General features: G+C 37.1%; 4 protein-coding genes across 4 annotated transcripts in view; 1 reads left to right on the forward strand and 3 right to left on the reverse strand.

Annotated features, from left to right (window-relative positions):
• LOC105157814 lies at positions 1,234 to 2,636 on the reverse strand. The gene is made up of 3 exons (XM_011074297.2): positions 2,244 to 2,636; positions 1,979 to 2,156; positions 1,234 to 1,786 (listed from the first exon to the last, which is right to left on the reverse strand). The coding sequence occupies exons 2-3, from the start codon at positions 2,152 to 2,154 to the stop codon at positions 1,426 to 1,428; spliced, it is 537 nt and encodes a 178-aa protein (XP_011072599.1). The 5' UTR covers positions 2,155 to 2,156; positions 2,244 to 2,636; the 3' UTR covers positions 1,234 to 1,425.
• LOC105157857 (methyl-CpG-binding domain-containing protein 2-like) lies at positions 8,559 to 9,877 on the forward strand. The gene is made up of 4 exons (XM_011074353.2): positions 8,559 to 9,035; positions 9,122 to 9,175; positions 9,334 to 9,497; positions 9,771 to 9,877. The coding sequence occupies exons 1-4, from the start codon at positions 8,710 to 8,712 to the stop codon at positions 9,875 to 9,877; spliced, it is 651 nt and encodes a 216-aa protein (XP_011072655.1). The 5' UTR covers positions 8,559 to 8,709.
• On the reverse strand, positions 11,649 to 15,054 carry LOC105157815 (disease resistance protein RGA2). The gene has a single exon (XM_011074298.2). The coding sequence runs from the start codon at positions 14,765 to 14,767 to the stop codon at positions 11,909 to 11,911; it is 2,859 nt and encodes a 952-aa protein (XP_011072600.1). The 5' UTR covers positions 14,768 to 15,054; the 3' UTR covers positions 11,649 to 11,908.
• The window catches only part of LOC105157858 (exocyst complex component EXO70A1-like), a 1,999-nt gene continuing 1,059 nt past the window's right edge, over positions 15,190 to 16,129 (reverse strand). The window contains exon 1 of the mRNA XM_020692826.1: positions 15,190 to 16,129. This exon is cut by the window's right edge and continues 1,059 nt beyond it. Coding sequence (XP_020548485.1) covers positions 15,332 to 16,129 — 798 coding nt within the window. The 3' untranslated portion in view covers positions 15,190 to 15,331.

A 16,129-nucleotide genomic window follows, 5' to 3' on the forward strand; every position in this document is an offset into this window, starting at 1 on the left:
ACCCTCCGTTTCTACTTTCCTCTAGAAAGTTCTATCCTTTAGGGAGAAGTGGTGGAGGTGCCATGGCACAGATATATTTCATGTCAATATCAGACGAATGTGGATTGGTTCATTCAAGATCGTTGGATTATGGATTGCTCTATTGGAAGAGGTGCATATGACTGTGTTGTGGTATTTATCAATCTCTCTGCCTTACCATCTGACAGTGGTGTGTATGGTGGAGTCCTAGTAGTTGTCCTACCTGTTACCATCAACCACCAACAGTTCTGAGGACAGAACAGAAACATCTCCCTTACCTCAAGAGCCTCCTGATACCTGCCAAGAACACAATTATCCTCAGAGAGTCAGAACAATCTAATACTGCCAAACTCACATCTCATAACCCTCTCTCATACTTGCATTTCATTCCAAAATCAATGATGCTCAAATGACCCTATGTCCAAATGATCTAGATCTGAAGCAACTTGCCTGAAACTGTTTCCAAAGAAAAATCATGGAAGCCAAGATTCCAAATCTTTGGCTTATGGCTCTCATGAGCTGCAATTTGAAAAGGATCACAGTTATATCGCAAAAGCAGTTCTTGACATGACGAATATCATACATGATCCGAGTGTGCGTCCAAGGAACTTCATACAAGAGCTGTTCCTTCTTGTTGGTCAATTCTCAGGGGTCTTGAGACCTCGAGATTCAGACAATCACGATCACTAATGTAGAATAGATCTTACGTGGTTTCTCGTTACATGAATAATTGTGATTGCTTTGGTACACGGAGTCCTGTATGGAATCACATCGGTGGCATAGTCTAGATATCAAGAAAAGGGCTAAACCTATTCACAATATCAAACCTGGACCTGGACATCGACTGCCCACAACTGCTTGAATTCATGAACCAAAGTGCAATTTTAGCTACCAAAACCATCCAAGACAGCGGCCACCCACCTTATTACTTGCTGTTGCTGTCTTTTCCAATTGCAATACTGTGACAATATACCACAAGAAACAGAACAGACATCCAAGGGTACATATGTGAACTATGTCCAATCCAATAATACTAGCAAATGATCCGTGAGTGAAACAGTTAGCCAAAAATTTCTTCACCTTTCAAACCTTATCTGCATCTGTCAAGAACTCCATCAAGGGGGAAGATTATATATATCATTTAGCATGACAGCTTATCAACTAAACAACATAGAACAGAATTTATATAAAGCAATTAACAAAAGAGGAACAGGATTCAAACAAGAAGATTACTACTAGCATTTCATTTTTCATTCCATGATATGATATCTTATTCTGTTTACACTTACAGATCATATATTCAAAATTAAGCACTACACTGCTGCCTTTTTCGCTTTCTCATTCTTCTCAAATTTTTCTTTCTTTTCTTTTTCTTGACTTCTGAGATTACCATATTCACCTCTACCCTCATTCATAGCCTTCATCCACTCCACAGTACGCCGTAGCATCGACCAGGGTTAAACTTGGCATGCAACTCTCCGACCGGGCCAAGACAGTGCCCTTCATGTCGAGCTCCCCTCTTTTGTTCGTCGGGCTGCTGGGCATTGACCTCATAGATTTCGGGCTCTCCAAACTCTTCCTTAGAACCTGCGTCATAGCCCGAATCAAATGTACAGTAGGATCCTGTGGTGGGCCTGAAGCCCGAAACTTGTTGCAGAAGCTGAAATGCCGGGCCATCGCTTCGTCCGGGCTTATTAGCTTTTGACAACGCAAGATTTCATATTTCACAGCCTCTGCACAAAGCCCGCAGATCCATTTGCCACCATACCTGATGTATGACAGAGAGTTTGACATAATTAAACTTGTGAAGCATCTACAAAGAACTACAGAAACTACTGAAAACTTCTGTATAAAATTACAAAAAATCAAAGAATTAAAGCACTTGACATCAAGAATGATAATCAAACGATGAGAAAAAAGTCAAATAACAAAAACAAACAAAAATCACCACAATTTTTACCTTTCCCGAATCGTTTCAATGTATGAAAGGGTGCATTCCTCCGTAAGCCCGCAGCAATCGCATTTCGCAAAATCCACATCGATTTGGCCCGAAATCTTACTCACAGCCCCAGTAACGGCGGGCCCGTCAGGGCCGGGGGTTATCACCATTGAATCACTAATTATACTCGTCGACATCCCTAAAAGAAACAGCAATCCCGATCAAAATCGAAATTCTCCAAAAGGGTCTTATTCCAATTCGAATAAAAAAAAAAAAAAAGGGTTACCAGCTAGCTGAAGGAGATCAACACCGAGGTATACGCAAACAGGATCTTGAATACAAACAGAAGTGCTCGCTGAAAATCACTTTTCAGCTATCAACCACTTTACTTGTTCTCTATCTTTCCTTCTCCCACTCGCCTTCTTCTTCCACCTTGGCCTCCTCAGGGATGAAGAATGTATACACGAAAGACATGTTCAGGCCAAAAACCCTCTTTCTTTTTTCTCAGAGATTTGCTGCGGAAGAGAACAGATATCGATGAATCTGTAGAAGGGAAAGATGAGAGGAGAGGATTTTTGGTTTTGGGTGTTTGGAATTTTTACTTGTAGGAGTGGTGGGAAGGAAAATAGAGGGAGAAATGAGTGTATATATACAGAGAGAGATGATAAGCAAATGAAATTGGGTGTGTGTTTCCTTGTGTGGAAATGGAAAAATGGGGTTCAATCATTGGAGGTCTGGGAGTGGGGGGGACACGTCAGCGAACAATACTGTTAAGAAATGACTAAATTCTGGCTTTATCTCAGTGGACTTGCCAGCACTGCATTATCTGTGTTGGGAGGAGAGCTGTCCAATTCCTTTTCCACTCAGAATATGTCTTCCCAAAATTCTTATCAAAATTAAATTTAATCGAATTAAATTAATTATATTATTAATATGAATTATTTATTTTTTTAAAATTTTATATTAATTATATAAAATTTTTTATATTTATTATATAATTAATTTAGATATAATTAAACTCAATTTGAATTAAAATTCCTACGTTGCCGGAAATTACTTGGTTCTGTTTTATGCCATTTCTAATAAATGGGATGTCTAGCACGTACCAATTTGCATTTTTATTAAAACAAAAAAATGGGGTAGGTCTGGAGAATATTAGAACTATTTTGTTTATTAATGAAGTAAATGATTATAATATTTTAATTGATTTGATTTATTGTATGGGTTCACACTTTAATGATAATGAGTCATCAAATAATTAAGCTTGGGAGATTCCTTATTAAATAATTAAATTAATTGATTGGGTAGGGAATGAAGTAAGAGCATAGCAAATTATGGTTGTCTTTCTCATTAATTAATTAATTACAAAACAACCATCCATAATTTTAGTTTTAAATAATTCTTTTTGAAACTTTAATCCACAATTGTTAGACATTTGTCATTTTAATAAAAATTAATTATTAATAAAACAACTATCAAAGGACCAAAATAAATAATGATACCTGTATGTGTTTGTTTTTTTAATTTTTCCAAATAAGAAAAGAAAATTAAATTCTAAATATTCTCATGGTGAAATCTAGAGTTTGTCGTACCAAATTTAATTTTTTTTTAGTGAATCCGTTATAAAAATTAATACTTATATATATATTGATGGAATTCGAATTTATGATCAACAGGATGTAGGACCCTCATATGAGCTTTGCTGGGAGATCCGATTTTGTTATTTTCTATTTTTTGAATAAAAATGAATAACTATTATATATAATAAGATGCAATGATTAGTAATTAATGGTATTTTGATTTAGTGGTTAAAGTTTAAATTAAAATTTTACAAATGTATTCAAAGTCATGGATTCGAGTCCCATCAAACATGGAGTATTTTTCCCATTTTATATGATTTATTTATTATTATTAGTCATATTAATATATCGATTTAATAAAAATATTGTTCAATATATTAAGATTAAATATTATAATTTATTTATCGTTAATCTATACCAATATAAAAAGAAAAGTCTCTCACATTCACAAACGGTGGTTAATGATACCGCCGCACCAATTTTTTGTGAGGTAATAATTGATTATATTAATTGATAATTTTTTTTATTAATGTAATATGTTGATTTATATGTTTTACTTTTATTTATAATATATTTCAAAATATAAAAAATTATTTATTATATGAACGCAAAAACAACATATTCAATAAAAATAAAATAATAATAATTAGTAACGTGTGAAGACAAACCAAAGGAAGCATAAAGTGGGCGATCTCGAGATCCCAAATGGCCGCAAAGGAAAGGATTTGATGCCTACGCCACCCTAAATTGCCCACTTTTAAATTATTAGGTTTGTTTTTAGTCACCCCCAAATCCCAATCTAAAGTCTTGTTTGGCTCATAGGGTTTCTTTCTTCACAAAGAACACTAATTAATGAAAACTTTCACCAAAAAGTACTCAAAAGATTTATCAATATGCGATTACGAACAAAACTATATGTATTTCACTTGTTTGTGTTCTATCTTCTTTTTGTCGATATGAGAACTGTTTTAATAAATAATTCATAAGTAAAATCTTAGGATTCTTGAAATTATTTTTCTTGGATGAAATTGTGGAAAACAAACAGAGCATTGTGATTGATTGAGTGTAAATTGATGAGGAATAATGGAGGATGGACCAAACATAAGTTGCATGATATGAAAAGGGGAAGCCCACTACCACGTGTAGAACTATTATTCGTATGAAAACGAAATCATTAATTTATGTAGACAAATTTGTCACATTGGTTACAGACGATATGTTTGAATGGCCAATAAGGTACAAAGCCTCATCTTTCTAGCAAGACGCATTTTCATAACAAAATCGTGAGGTTCATATGAATCAAAACGAGCAATATCTTGTGTAACAAGAAATCGATCGAATTGCAAGTCCTCCGATTGTGGAGAAGAGACCATGTGCCCCTACCAAACTCATCATTTGGGGATTGTTTGATGATGTAAACAAGCGTTCTACATTAAACTTGAGTAGTCTATAAGTCCAAAGCCCTCCTACTGATGCGTCTTTTTAAGATAAAATTATGAGATTCATATAAAATTAAAATAAACAATACTTTGCTAATATCGACGAAATTACAAACCACATCACTTGGTTAATGTTGGAGTGTACGTGTTTATGATCACAGCCACGCCTGATTGGATTAATTACACAAATGAAATGATGGCTGCATTATTGGTTTGTGTTTGAAACAAAACTATTACAAGCTTCCTTCACATGTCTCATGTCTGTCTCCCCTTCATCTACTGCTTCCACGTTTTCACATTATTTATTTGTTTTATTCAAACTCTCCTCATTTTGTTATTGATATTATTTATTTGGAAAAGAAAAAAACTATTTGTTTGTTTTCTTTCGCAAGAGAACTTATTTAATATCTGGGGTTGATTTATTTTCAAGAATTGAAATATAAATAGGATACATATAAATTTTTATTCAATTATTTTTTTCATTAATATTAGCAAATTCGATAAGTTTTAACTAATAAAGAGATTTATTTATCATATAGAAACAAACGTCAAGAGTATTAGATGCGAGTTTTCAAACTACAGAGAGTTTATGTCTAATTACATCAAACTTCAAGAAATGACGGTCTAATTATCCCTGACATTTATTAATTGGTGTATTTATTAATATTGAGACTTATAATAATAATAATAACTGTAATTGATTTATTAAAAAAATAGAAAGTTTATATGATACTATATAATAATAATAATAATTATCCCCTAACATTTATTGATTGATACAATAAATAGATGTAGATATATAAGTGCATAATTTGAGGGCAAATGGTTGGACCATAAACTCCAAAGCAAAGGGATCTGAACTTTGCCTTTAAAATATTAGGACACAATTGCCCCATATGTACTTCTGCTGCCTTTCTATTCATCCAAAAATGACTCTTTTTTCATGTCTTGAAAACCCTACACTTTTTCTGTACCTTCCCCCTATCAAATCTTAGGTACATATATACATACACACAGCTCATCACTTGTCTAATTCTGCCTCATTCAATCCTCAGAGACATTACTCGTGAAGTTGTGTGTCGATTTGTCACTTCTGCCAATATTTTTATTTTAACATTATTGAACTCTTATATATATATATATTGTTGTTTACGACTTTATTGGTATCCTATTATGTAGGTTATTGTCTACTCTAACTTCGTATGAGCTTTATAATTTCTTTTTGAAAATACATCTAGCTAGAGAGAGAGAGGAGGTCTTGAGGTTTTTATATAAACTACTCAAATTCCTCGTTTGCTATCAATGTGCGACGTTTGTTTACATCATTAGCTCTCCAGAATATTGTCTTGTTCCCATGGATGATACAAAAAAATGATGTGGCTTTCGACGTGATCGGTGCCTCGTCCTACGAAGTATTGTGGCATCCATCAAATTGCAATCTGCATCAATATGATTCTAAAAACAAGAAAGAAACGTCCATCACAGCGACCACAAAAATCGTTCATGGTCAGTTCAAACAATAACTATCTTTTAAAGACTGTTCTTGTAGTCCCATCGAAATATAAAATAGATTAGAACGGCTTATCACAGTCAAGTTATGGGTTCATAGATCCGTTGGTAAATCAATTCAATTTCACAACATGTCTTTTGAAAAGACACCACTAGCTGCTCTACAATCATAGCGACTATTATCCGCATGAGTAAAATAGTATTTGAAAAATCAAGTGTGATTGATTTCGACGTTAATATCTTATAACCACAAGAAAAAAAAATCAAATTTCTACAAATTCCCACCACCATAAATATCAACATCTGATTTTGTTTCACCCTCTGAATCAATAATAATATGACAACACTCAAAATTGTAGATTAATGAATATAAGAGTATTATTAGGGGTTTAATAGTTAGAGAAATGGAAAGAAGATTTGACATTTATGTGAAAAATATAAAAGTCATTTTCTAGTTAGTTCGGTGTCTGAGAAATTTGTGAATAACAATGTGGGCAATGTTACAGCCACAAACAGACATGTCAATCCTTTTTCTCACTCACTGCTCTCATTTGATTTAATGTTTCAACTTTAATTTATATTTAATAGTCCAATAAGTGGGTTTCATCAAAGCTGGGAACTGGAACACATCTTTGATCAGATCAGCTGTATCCAATCATTTACCTCCAACAACTTGTTTATTTATTCTCAATAAATACATATTTCTTTAATCAATTAACGCTCTCCATAAATGAATAATAAGTCAGTTGGGATAAATATGAATTTTCATTTAATCTTTTGCTAATATCAATAGATTCCTTGAATTTTTACTGATGAATGAATTTATTTTTTGAATATAAATAAATATTGGTTTACATGTAATTTCATCAAACTTGAGAGAGAGAGCGGTATAATTATCCAGTAATAAAAAACAAGAAAAAGCAGTCTTGTTAATATTATTTTAATTATCAAATTTTGATAATTTTTAATTTTATTTCCTGTCTTTTTAATTTAATTTGACAAGAAGCATAATAAAATTTTAAAGTATACATAAATATCGAGTGTATTTTGACAATTAATATGAATTTATTTCTTAACATCATTATATGCCTCCCCCCAACAAATATATAGATATTGCTTTTCTTTTAAAAATAAAAAATAAAATTATGTACCCCCATCGCATGTGCCCGCTTGCTAGTAATAAAATTATATCTTTGAATACATTATTTCTTGAGAAATTAAAGGGCAAAAGGCAATTTTCGTCCCACAACTATAGGTCATTTTCGTTTTAGTCCCGTAAGTTTCTAGAGTTTCAATTTGGTCCCGTAAAATTGAAAAATTCGCAATATCAGTCCAAATTTGGCCGGAAAAATTTGTGGGTCGCCGGAAAAAGTCACATGCGATGCATGTGACTTTTAAAATTGGGGATTCGATCATGATTGGTTTGAGAAGTTGATGTGGCACATATGTGGTGCATACGTGGAAATTAAAAAAAAAAAATTGACACATCTCAAAAGAATGGCAAAGGCGGAGGACGGCTTTTGTCGGATCTTTGCACAGAGGTGATCAAAATTGATGGGACTGGTCTCAAAAGATTCGCCAGAACAAGAGGCGTTCAACGATGGTCTTTCAAGCCGGTGGTTCGTTCAGACGAAGGAGAAAACGCCGGCGGAAGGTGCAGTCGCGGCAGACGACGACTGAGATCTTCAAAATGATGGATCTTTGCACCTAGTTGATGAAAATGGATGAGACTGGTCCCATTAGAACCGCAGTGAGGAGACGAATCCAATGCTACCAATCTGCAATCGTGGGTCGTCCTGTCGCCGGCGAATCGACGAGAATAATCCGCGGCGGTCAATTTCAAAGCCCAGTCGCTGTCGTGGTCGGATCGCAAAATTGGTTGAGGGGTTTTGTTCTCCTTACTATGGGTAATTGAATGGTATATGTGGTGGCTAGAAATTCCAAGTAACGGCGTTGGTGTGTAATGACTTCCATTTTTTCTTTTCTGTTCTTGATGGAAATTGGTGTTTGTTGAAAATCAACTTAGAATTGTTACTTTGTCATGATTTTTTGTGGTGTGAGATTCTTTCTTGTGGGATTCTACATTAATTTAACTTTCTGTTTTAGATTTTAGTACAATGTTTGCTTCGAATTGATTGTTCTGGGCATATAGTTAGACAAAGTGCAAAAATATTAGTGGCATTAAGCAATGACTTCCAGTTGATAATCTCAGTTCTTCAGAGCAATGGAACAAGAACAAGCTATAGGAGCAAAAAGGGTCTGGGAATCTGTAAAGTTATATACTGTCAAGTGCGCCAAATGTTCAAAATGGAGGCTCATCCCAACAAAGGAAAAGTATGAGGAGATACGGGAAAGGATCGTAGAACGATCTTTCCTATGCGATACAGCACGTGCGTGGCGACCTAGTGTCTCTTGCAATGAAGAATCAGATGTTAAGCAGGATGACAGTTTCCTTTGGGCTATGGACAAGCCGAGAATTCCCCAAACTCCTCCAGGCTGGCAACGTATTTTACGAATCAGAGCTGAAGGCGGCACAAAATTCGCTGATGTGTATGTAGCCTATCACATTTTACTTTCCCTTCTTTGAGAAAATGGGAGCAAAGATTTTGAGTGATGTTTGCCATGTGTCTTAACAGGTATTATGTCACCCCATCTAACAAAAGATTACGTTCTATGGTCGAACTTAGCAGGTAAATGTGCAGAATTCTGAGGAACGACTTAGCTTTTTTCTGCTTTGCACTTGAAATGCACAAAAAAATAACTATTAAGAGTATTGATATCTTGGAGTCTAGTGCTTCTTTTTTTTATAATAATTGCGGGCTGGGATATCTGGTGCTTTCTATTTCAGGTACATTAATGAGCATCCGCATCTATGCGAAGGCGTCAACATCTCGCAATTCTCGTTTCAGCCCCCAGTACCATTGGATGAGAAATACATTGCAAAGCGAGCCCGTTCTACCACCCATGACACAAGCAGTACTCCTGCAGCAGGTTTCATGATGCTTTCCCTTGGTTTCTTGAGGAGAAAAATTCGCAATTTCAGTCCAAATTTGGCCGGAAAAATTTGTGGGTCGCCGGAAAAAGTCACATGCGATGCATGTGACTTTTAAAATTGGGGATTCGATCATGATTGGTTTGAGAAGTTGATGTGGCACATATGTGGTGCATACGTGGAAATTAAAAAAAAAAAATTGACACATCTCAAAAGAATGGCAAAGGCGGAGGACGGCTTTTGTCGGATCTTTGCACAGAGGTGATCAAAATTGATGGGACTGGTCTCAAAAGATTCGCCAGAACGAGAGACGTTCAACGATGGTCTTCCGAGCCGGTGGTTCGTTCAGACGACGGAGAAAATGCCGGCGGAAGGTGCAGTCGCGGCGGACGACGATTGAGATCTTCAAAACGATGGATCTTTGCAACTAGTTGATGAAAATGGATGAGACTAGTCCCATTAGAACCGCAGTGAGGAGACGAATCTGATGGTACCAATCTGCGATCTTGGGTCGTCCTGTCGCCAGCGAATCGACAGGAATTGTCCGCGGCGGTCAATTTCAAAACCCAGTCGATGTCGTGGTCGGATCGCAAAATTGGTTGAGGGGTTTTGTTCTCCTTACTATGGGTAATCGAATGGTATATGTGGTGGCTAGAAATTCCAAGTAACGGCGGCGGAATTCAAGAGAGAAGGTGGCGGCGAATGGCGGGGATTTCACAACTTTGATTTCCCATCAGTTTTTTTTTTTAATTTCCACGTATGCGCCACATATGCGCCACATCAGCTTCTCCAGCCAATCAGAATCGAGCCCCCAATTTTAAAAGTCACATGCATCGCATGTGACTTTTTCCGGCGAGCCACAAAATTTTCCGGCCAAATTTGGACTGAAATTGTGAATTTTTCAGTTTTACGGGACCAAATTGAAACCCTAGAAATTTACGGGACTAAAACGAAAATGACCTATAGCTGTGGGACGAAAATTGTCTTTTGCCCGAAATTAAATTTCCCAGAACTTTGCTACAAGAAAAAATCCCATTGGAAGAAATGCCAAGATTTGCAGTTCCAAGCAACTTGTGGAAATCAGCTATCTGATTAAGACCCATGTCTACAAGATATTATACCATACAGATTCCTATAATATAATACATGCAGACCCACATGTGCAAAAAAAGTTTTGAGTATATGAAGAAAGAAATATCACTGTTGATGATAGATATATAGACTAATAATATAAAAATAGTATTTGATTCTAATATAAATATAGTATTTGATTCCCAAAATCTCAATCATCATGCAATTTGTGTGATTGCTTTTGATCATTTCAAGAAGCATCTTTGCATATCTATATATATATATATATATATATATATTATGTATATACATTGAATGAAATGCAACAAGTATTGGTGGATCATATAATTTGATTTGTCTGAATAATGTACAATTCATCAGTCATGTCCTGGTAGGTGTATATAATGCTTTCAACCCATCAACTTCATATCACATTTGTGGTTTTTGAGGAGTGGGGTGGTGATGAGTGTCGGGACCGTGGAGTTCGACCCAACGTTATATTAGATTTAATAATTGTGGATCTAAAAAAAAATTATTAGGGTAGAATGTAATTTCACGATATTTTACCGACATTCTTGTACTAATAGTGGATGTGTGTAATATACAAGAATATACCATATAGAAACCGATCTCAAACAACTGTAGACAATGTCATAGATCACATAATTTTTTGTGTCTCGAGCTTACTTTCTTTCTATATACCAGTGGGGCTTGGGGGGGTTGGATCTCTTGTCTTGCATGGAAGCTCAACATGGCAAGTGGACTTAGGAATATGATTCTTGTAAGACTTTGAGTGAAACTTTTAGTTTTCTTGTCAATTTATTACCTTCAAGTTTCAACTATGACATAATATTATGATCTGTTTGGTTGGTTTAAAAGTCTTATTAGATGAGCATGATGTGATTTAGGTAGAAATGGGGACCCTCAAACAAGATTGGAGTTATCCTCATTGGATCAATGTCTGTATATTTCACATAGATCAAAACGAAAAACGACAACAACAAGAGAAGCCCAGAAAAGGAACAAATTCATGGAACACAGATTGCATAACCTCTGATGAAAGATCAGTAGCTGAAAATGCTTAACTGTCCGGGATATGATTATCAGTTACTCAAGTTTTTTCATTAGTCTGATGAATTTGCATATCAAAGTGAGACAACTTTTGTGCATGATAGCAAGAAATAAATAGCCATGGATGCATGCTTGAATAGCAGTACACAGACACCAAGCAAATGGATACAAACGATAGGCGTCGTTCATAAGTTATAACAAAGTATAAAGAGAGGCAACGGCAACTACTACTTATTAAACGAAATTGAGAAAAGTATGTACATAATTTTATTAGTAGAACTCAAAGCATTTAAGAAATCCTGACTTTTGCGATGTGTGAAATCTTGTTCCATTCGTCTCCAGTTTTCCTCTTGTAAAGTTGATGCAGCAGTGGACAGTTGTGGATGCGCAGTTTACCTAACGGTGACTTTTGGAGGAGAAGAGGCGGCAGCGCCTTCAGCTTGGTGCAGTCTGACACTTTCAAGCACCTGAGACGGGGCATGAGCTTGAAATTCTCATCAGAGATTTCTCTTTCATTGCTGATCACATTCCATACTTCCCAACTCTGCATTTTCGAAATCTTCAGTTTCTTCAGCTTTGGGAATGCAGTTTTTGCTTCTGATGATGATGCTGGTCCGCCTTCGCCGTTCATCGTGTCGTTGTCGTTTACATCGAGCCCCAAGAACTCAAGGCCAAGAAACTTTACAGTGTTCATGCCCTCCAAGTGGAGTGTTAGGAGCGATGGCAATCTTCCCAAAGGAGGCAAATATGTGCAGTTTTGACAGTCTTGCAGAAAAAGCTTTTGCAGGTTGGTTAGTGTCATGAACCAGCTAGGGAATGTAGTGCCTCTGTATGAACTGATTTGCAAAGATTGCAGATTTTCGTTCAAATGAAGAGCTTCAATCACCTCATGTTGGCTGCCTGTTTGAACTGCAGGGCTGAAGTCCATCTGCAACTCAGAAAGATGGTTCTTGTTCTGCAGGTCAGCCGTCTTGGCCTCGTCGGCATTTGCAGCATGTCCCAGCCCTTCGATCCTCAGACATCCGCGGAGGTTGTTGAGGTTGTTTAAATCTTCTAGCCCGCACGTTGCGCCTCCTCTGTCATTCCCTCGAACGATGATGAATTTGCTCAGTGTGTGAAGTGATTTCAAGTTGCCTATCCCTTTCGGCAATGTCTTGAGACTGTCGGTACGATCGATCTCAAGATGCCTCAGGTTGATTAGCTTCCCAATATGTCGAGGTAGTTTCCTCAGATGGTCGCAGGCAGAAAGTTTCAGTGTTTGCAGATTGTACAGATCACACAGGTTTGCTGGCAACTCCCAAAATGGATTGTGGGATAAGTTGAGGTACTTCAAGCTGATCAGGTTCCCAATTTCTTTTGGAAGCTCACCTATTCTGTTGCGGCTCAAATCCAGCGCCCTGACGCGGGCTAAACGACGCAGCAATTCAGGTTCAACTCTGTCAAGTTGGCTAACAATAGGTGGAGAATCATGGAAAGATTGAACCCAAAATGTGAAGAACTTTTCTACATTCGGAATGTTAGGGAAACGAGCATCTTCTGAACGTATCAAGGTAACATGACGGGCCCTTTTGTGGGATAACTCCATTTTTCGTTCCAAATCGTTGTTAACTTCAATCACACAGCATTCGTTCTTGGTTAGATACTGAGCAAAATCATGGACCATATCATGCATTTTTACACTTAAAATTCTTTTGTCATCCTTATCTTTCTGCAGGTCTTGGAAAAAAGACCTCATGGCCAGGTTCTGCAGGTACTCCTGACCTATTGCCTCCATCTCCACCATCTCAGTAGAACTAAGATAGCCTTGTGCCATCCAGAGTCTGATCAAATTGTTCACCTCTATGACATGATCTTTAGGAAATATGGCACAAAATGAGAAACAACGTTTCATCGTTGAGGGCAGATCGTAGTAGCTCAACATCAGAGGAGGAAAAAGGCCTTCTGCTTCTTCCAACTCCCAGAACTCACTACTCAAGACATCATGCCAGTCTTTTGATGAGTTCTTGAATCGCATGAGACTGCCGATAGTCTTGAGAGTAAGAGGTAAGCCCTTGCACTTATCAGATATCTTCCTCCCGACTCCCTCCAATTCTGCACAGTCCTCTGCCTTTCTCTCAAAAAACGCAATCCTCTTGAATAAAGACCACGAGTCATCACCCGATAACTGCCCTAAAGGAAGGTTATATCTGCTTCCCATAACTTTTGCAACCCTCTCATTTCTGGTGGTGACTAGAATTGCACTTCCAGCTGCACCAGTGCTGAGAGAGTTCAAAAGCTGCTCCCATTTCCTAAAATCGTCCGTCCAAACATCATCAAGAACAAGGAGAAACTTCTTCCCTTGTACATGGTTCCTAATCTTTCGTGTTATGGTCTCGAGTTCAAATAAGTATGGGGCACTTCCTTCAACATCTTCCAAAATGGCTTTGGCAATTCGGACCTCATCAAAAGGCTCCGACACACACACCCACATTCGTCTCTCGAAATGCTCAATCACAGCACTACAATTGTAAACTACTTGTGCTAGCGTCGTCTTACCAATGCCCCCCATGCCCACTATAGAAACTACATTAAGCCCCTGTTCTTGATGGCTGCTTGACAACAACTCGCTTACTAGAGTATTCTTATCAATGTCTCTACCTTGTACATCTGGCACGACGATGAAAGACGTAGTTTTAGGCCTATCAGGGGATCCCATTATAACATTGAATTTATACCTATCTTTCTCAGTGGCAATAACGTCGAGTCTTTCATTGATGTCTTTAATCTTGAGAGCTATATCACGACGAAGGGAGACTCTATTGCAACCGAGACAAGGTAAAGTAACGAGGGAGCATACCTTTTTAGTAGGAGAAGAATGACTTCCAGGGCCTTCAATCTCTGCCTTCAGGTTTGCTGTTATCCACTGAGACAAAACATCCTCGGTGTCATAGGAAACATCCTTGAGCTTTTCGAGCCAAACTTTGACTGATTCTTCCTTCACCTGTCTCTTCTCAGCATCAACAAGAACGGCCTTAATGGACTCAAATGCACTTTTGAGTTTCTTGACTTCTTTTCCAACCCCAGATACTAATCTCACCTGCCGCCTGATCTGTTGTTCCATGATTGTCGCCACCTGGGTGAGGATTACAGTTATTACTGCATCAGACATGGGTGTAAATGGCAATAGACTGAATAGGAGAAACTGAATTTGGACAAAGATTGTAGAAAGAATAGTTACAAATTGGTTGGTGGATTGAAAGAAAAATGGTAATAACACTATATATTGTGCTTGGGACAAGATAATATTACATGAAAAAATTTGCTAGGAAAAGGTTGGAAAGTGGCTGTGCAGTCATGTGGGTCCTAAATCTTAAAGGAAATTGCAGAAGACATAAAGGAGGTGACTTTCAATAACGCGTTACAGAGACTTTGTCAAAAATTAAGAAGTTTCAGACAACTTCCCTTGGTTGTCACAGGAAACAACAACTCGTTGACTTGACCTTTGGGTCTGTGAATATTGTTGTTTAGTTTATTGCAATTTGGCTGCAAACACAAGGCAAAGAAAACAAAGGATCAACCAGACTACATAAGTAGAAAACAAAACTAAATACAATGTATTATTGATCTTGCTGAGACATTCTTGGATGCCTATTATTATACAATGCAATTTCTGGGTCTCCTAGAAATGCCAACTTTTGTACATTTCCTTCTACAAAAAACAAAAAATCAATCTTTATGCAATAATTTCTGTATGTGCAAACAAATTCTCTAAGACTAGATCCTGCAGGTTCTCAGCTGAGTACTTGGTGTACTTGTGCAGAATGAGCCTTATTTCAGGGTTACTACTAAACTTTTCAAGGAAGTTTTTATAGGCTGGAACCAACTTCTCGCACATGGAAACACGAAGATCGTCCCTGAGTTGCAGATCCGGTATTGTCCAAACAGAATGGAGGAGCTGAATGTCTTCAAATGCAGCATTAAAGGCCTTTAGCCTCCTTCTAATTGCAGTTTTCGAGGGCCGGGATCTGAAACACCGAGTAATGTACAAGCCAGGTTCCTCAAAACAAGTCAAGAACTTGCTGCAAGTAGATGACTGATAATTTATCATCGCTAATTTAACATTCTCATTTAACTTCTTGAGATAAGAATCACCAATCATCTCTTGTAACTCATTTGATCCTTCAATTCTTTGCACGATGTAACGAACGTTGTTCATGATGAACAACTGGCGCAAAGAGGGATCTTGGAAGAACTCAGATTTCTTCTTTAGATTCCTTTGTAAAACCACGATGATCAAGATCAGATGAAGCTCAAGAAAACTATGGTTGTGGGAATCCATCAAATCCCCTCGAGGAATGATCAGATCACCAAAATCCAACGATGGGGTTGACTTGATCAAGCTTGTGAGCAGCCTCCTGTTTCTCACAATGAGATCAATCTGCTTCATCACATACTCTGTCAACTCATGAACTTCTCCTCTATAGTCAGAAACATCAGAAATTCCACGAAGCACAGCATCTTCAAAATCATG

This window comes from Sesamum indicum, linkage group LG3 (genome assembly GCF_000512975.1).
Source record: "Sesamum indicum cultivar Zhongzhi No. 13 linkage group LG3, S_indicum_v1.0, whole genome shotgun sequence".
Taxonomy (NCBI): domain Eukaryota; kingdom Viridiplantae; phylum Streptophyta; class Magnoliopsida; order Lamiales; family Pedaliaceae; genus Sesamum; species Sesamum indicum.